The 4,775-nt window shown below is 40.0% G+C and overlaps 1 protein-coding gene across 1 annotated transcript; it reads right to left on the bottom strand.

Annotated features, from left to right (window-relative positions):
- Nucleotides 1-1,095: 1,095 nt before the first annotated feature.
- On the bottom strand, nucleotides 1,096-2,932 carry LOC102001730 (resistin-like beta). Its single transcript, XM_005372257.1, has 3 exons — nucleotides 2,806-2,932; nucleotides 1,761-1,823; nucleotides 1,096-1,223 (listed from the first exon to the last, which is right to left on the bottom strand). The coding sequence occupies exons 1-3, from the start codon at nucleotides 2,930-2,932 to the stop codon at nucleotides 1,096-1,098; spliced, it is 318 nt and encodes a 105-aa protein (XP_005372314.1).
- Nucleotides 2,933-4,775: the final 1,843 nt, after the last annotated feature.

The following is a 4,775-nucleotide window of genomic DNA, read 5'->3' as shown; positions in this document are numbered from 1 at the left end:
CATTACATGTGGGTAATGGGAACCAAATCAAGGTCCTTTACAAAAACATGTGCTCTTAACCACTGAGAAATCTCTCCACCCCATAGAAATGTGTTTTGTAATGAAAATATAAGATTTTTTCCTAACTATCCTATGTATCTATAGATAAATAACTACAACTCAATTTCATTTCTATCTTTAATACCTGATCATTAGCTTTGAGAAATCTATTCACTAAATTGACAGAAAGAGAAGTTTCTATTATAGTGATATTCAAAGTATTGGAATTTCTATTAAGTTGCCAACAATTCCACCAATTGAAAAAAGTTACTTTTGATGGTCTAAGTGTTGAAAACTGATTTACCTCCTCCTTTGAAAGCATGAAGTTCCACAATCGTCAGTCCCTCACTTACAACACACTTGCTGTCAAGTAATAGAGTCACTCATTTACTTAACACTAGGAGGGACATTGAAAATTGCTTCTTAGCTTGGAATAATGTAAATTTCTCTACACAGGGAGATGCATTGTATCAAGACTCCATGACAGGTGAGGGCTATGGTATCCTATGGCTTTCTGGAAGATGGTCAGTGGGAAAAAGGTTACCTTGATGAAAGTCAACTCAGGCATTTAAGTTGGAAAGTTTGCACAAACATACTGAGAAGTTAGAACTGCCTGCACCTTGCAGAGTCTTCCTGAACATGACTTGGAATTTACTGTTCCATTTGAGGAGCTCCATAAAAGCATGGCATTTTGTTTTTTTCAGGAACAACAATTCATTCGGTATTTTTTTTTTTTTTGTTATCATAAGGTAGTAGGAGAACCAGAGGGTCAGTCTATTTTCTTATTCCTTCCATATCTTTCTTCACTACTCATCTTACATGGTATATTGAGGTGAAATCACTGAATTACCAAAATATTTTCTGTCAATAGGTACCCAGGCTAGAAGTAGTAGCATTAAACATAAACACGCACAGGAACAGATATGTTTATATTACCCAGCAAGAATTATTGAGTAACATAAATTTATTATGGACACAGTGAATCAGATTTTCTGGTGGAGACCACGGTTTCATCATGGTCCTCATTTCATAGTTGGGTTCTCAGCCTCCTCATTCTCAAACCAGTTGGCAGCAGCGGGCGGCGGTCCAGTCCATGCCTGCGCACTGGCAGTGGCAAGTAATTCCATTCTGGACATCCCACGATCCACAACCATAGCCGCATGAACAACCAGTGACAGCTTTCCCTGCATGGTCACATGAGAAATAGATATCAGCGCCTTTGTATTGAAAAGAGATGGTAAGACCCCATCTGTTCTTCTTAGAAAGCACATGGGGACATCTAGGCTTATGTAAAACTAATTCAATTTTGGAAAATGTCACTTAAAGTTCTTAAGCAAAAAAATAATCACTTAAACAAAATGACTTGTAGTTTCAAAGTCGTTCAATTGAGCACAAATTCACCTCTGTGTTGGGTCCCTGCCCATCAATGCAAGGGAATAGATTGGGAAATACATGAGAACCATATCCTTGACCGGACAAAGGATGATACTGGCTGACATCTAAGAGTACAAAACAGAAAGAAATGAAAGGAAGAGAAGAACAGAAACTCAATTTCTCTCAGTAGCATCTTAAAGGCACTAAAAATCAGTAAGGGATGGATACTGGGAACTGTGGCTTCCCTCCATGGTAGTACAAATTTATTTAATAATTTGATATTAAAAGATTTATGGAGAAGAACATAGGACAGCTTGCTCGAAAATTCTTCTTGTGCATTTACTCACCAGCAGGACAGGAGGCCCAACTGCCTGATGCTTTGACACTAGTGCAGGAGAGCTTCTTAGGCTCTGGAAGAGAGGATGCTCTGAGTAGTAGGGAACAAAGGGCATTGCTCATGTTCTTGCTTTTTCACATCCTCCTTGAAAGGCTTCTTCGGTCTTAGAATTGCTTCCCACCCCTCCACCCCCTAAAGTCAGGTTACTAACTAACTATTAAGACCAGCTAGCCTGGGTCTGAAAAAGCATGGGATAAAACCGGACTTACATAGCAGACAATGAGGACTACTGAGAACTCAAGAACAATGGCAATGGGTTTTTGATCCTACTGCACATACTGGCTTTGGGGGAGCCTAGGCAGTTTGGATGCTCAACTTACTAAACCTGGATGGAGGTGGGCGGTCCTTGGACTTCCCACAGGTCAGGGAACCCTGATTGCTCTTCAAGCTGATGAGGGGAGAGGGACTTGATCGGGGGAGGGGGAGGGAAATGGGAGGCAGTGGTGGGGAGGAGGCAGAAATCCTTAATAAATAAATAAATTTAAAAAAAAAAGCAAAACACTTTTTATATGAATGGGTGTTTTGCCCACATGTTTGTGCATCAAATGCATGCCTCAGTCAGATCCTCTGGTGCAAGAGTTACAAATGTTTGTGAGTTACCTTGTGGGTAGGTGCTAGGAATCAACCTGGGCCCTCTTAATACCTTGTCATCACTGCAGGCCCCACATTTCATTTCGTAGTTCACGAAGTGAAAGTAATATTTACTCTTAGCTCATAAACTGGCTGTAAAAGTTAAATGAACAAACCTGAGTCTGTGAAATATCCTTGATTCACAATGTATTCTTACATTACAGCTACTACCCTTCTTATTCCTCATCAAATTTTTGAGCAAAAGCTCAGGAAGGAGTAGGAGGATAAAGAAATTCCTGATGAGAAAGTAGGGCTACAGTGGACTTAATCAGAGGCTGGGGTCTACGATTGGGATAGAGATGAAGCAAAGGTTTAGATGGCATAAGTAAGGATTAAGCTCAAAGTTTTCTCACCCGAATGGTGACTTCTACTATTGAGAGCTTCCGGGATCTTTTTATTCACTGAAGAGTCTCTGGAGGCCTGAGTGTGCACTGGGGTCATCAGATGGAGAAGAGACATGAAGATGGGAAGGAACCATATTGTAGACTTCATGCTTGTAGAAAGTCTGCCTTCTGGAGCTGGAAGGAAAAGGGAAAGAAGGTGAATTTCTGAGCACAGGGGTGGCCATGAATGAAGAGAGGACAATGTCTAATGCCAAGGGAGTAAATAGGGACGAACTTCAATATCCATAATGTGGTTCTTATAAATTTTTGAAGTAGCAGGGAGGATTAACAAAAGCAGATTCACTCACCAGAATGTTCAGGATAGGTTTTGTCTGGGAGAGATGCTATCCTCTTGTGGAACTGTAGACTTGGACACCTTTAATTTATATATATATATTTGTACACACACATCAAAACGCCTTTGTGTCTTGCTAGTGGTGTATAACACACCACCATAATAAACTTTTGTGTGTTCTTGATAAGCAACAGCTGACCTTGCTAGTTCCCTGCCAAGGGAAGTCATTCTGCCTGCTTGTTCACTCCACTCCCTTCTTGGCTACCTGATAAGGACAACACCTACACCTTCAGTTGTCTATCCCATAATAGAGTCCTTTTGCTTGATCTTTCATCAGGAAGTAGGTACTTTATGGTCTTCTGAGTGAAGACCTCACTTAACACTTGTGCGGACACCTTTTATGTTTGAAAGCTAATGCCATCTACGTAAAAGTAATAAATAATCTCACAATCCATCACATAGAAATACGGAAAGAAAGGTATGGTGTACTGTCTTTTCCAGAGTCCTTTCAGAGTCTATCATAAGACTAATCTTTTTGGATTTTTTTCCACCATTCTAGATTTATCTTTTGATGGTACCCTTCTCATAGCCAAAGTAACAATTAGCACTTTCTAAGTCCAGACTGAACAAAAATGAAAGATTGAGAAAATCCCATTGTTTTGGAGGATTTGCCTTTCTTCTCACTTTCGTAATTTATTATGTTTCTATGAAGCTCTGAATCATATTACTTCCCCGTTATACTACATATGTCTGGTATAATGATCAACAGTCACAACTTGGTGGAAATTAGAACCACTAAGTTAGAAATAAACCTTTGTGCATGTTTGTGAGGAACTTTCTACATTAGGTTAGTTGAAGTAAAAGGACATACCGTCTATGTGCATGGCCCTATTCTGTGGGCTCTGATCTCAGACTGAACAAAAAGGAGAAGTATAACAGGATAATCTTCTTATCCTCTGTCTTCAGATACCATATGACCAGGTGCTTCATATGCTTGCCGAGTAATATTGGTTGCCATAATGGACCCCAACTTTTTATTAGCCAAAATAAACCTTTTCTTCCTTGAGTTTCTTTTGAGAAAAGTATCTAATACAGAATACTGGATCCTGAAGTAGGTTTGTAGCTGAACAAACTTGACCATGTGGTTTGTAAGCCTTTGGAATTAGTTTGCAGAAGAACTGTGAAACAGATTGGAACTTGCGGCTAGAAAAATTCCATATTGCTGTTCATAGAGCATTATTGGGCTATTCTTGAGGGAGCTAAGGAGACAAGAATTTCAAGGGAAACAAACATTCATCACCTCTCTCATGTTACAGAGGGTAGAAAGCACTACCCTGGGAACTGGGCTCGAGTCAATCAGTGTTTGACTTCAGGAAAGAACATGGCTGCATTTGCCTGTGCCCTGAGAACTGTAGTATGTTCTAATCAAAAAAGTAGTGTACTAATTTGTTTAGCAGTGGAAATATAAAATTAGGATTCCATTCTGAGAGTGTTATGGCTACTGCTTACTACTCTCTAGCTCTGCAGTGTGAGAGCAAATGATGACGTCGAAAGAAAGTAAAAGCGTGCAGAGTGGGAGTGATTTAAAATTACAGACAAGGCCCAGGGAGGCAGAGGACACCTGGTTCCAGTTGGCCTAGATGGGTCCAAGACAACC

The sequence above is a fragment of the Microtus ochrogaster genome, unplaced genomic scaffold (genome assembly GCF_000317375.1).
Source record: "Microtus ochrogaster isolate Prairie Vole_2 unplaced genomic scaffold, MicOch1.0 UNK585, whole genome shotgun sequence".
In the NCBI taxonomy this organism is placed as follows: domain Eukaryota; kingdom Metazoa; phylum Chordata; class Mammalia; order Rodentia; family Cricetidae; genus Microtus; species Microtus ochrogaster.
This window is presented reverse-complemented; position numbering and strand designations above follow the sequence as displayed.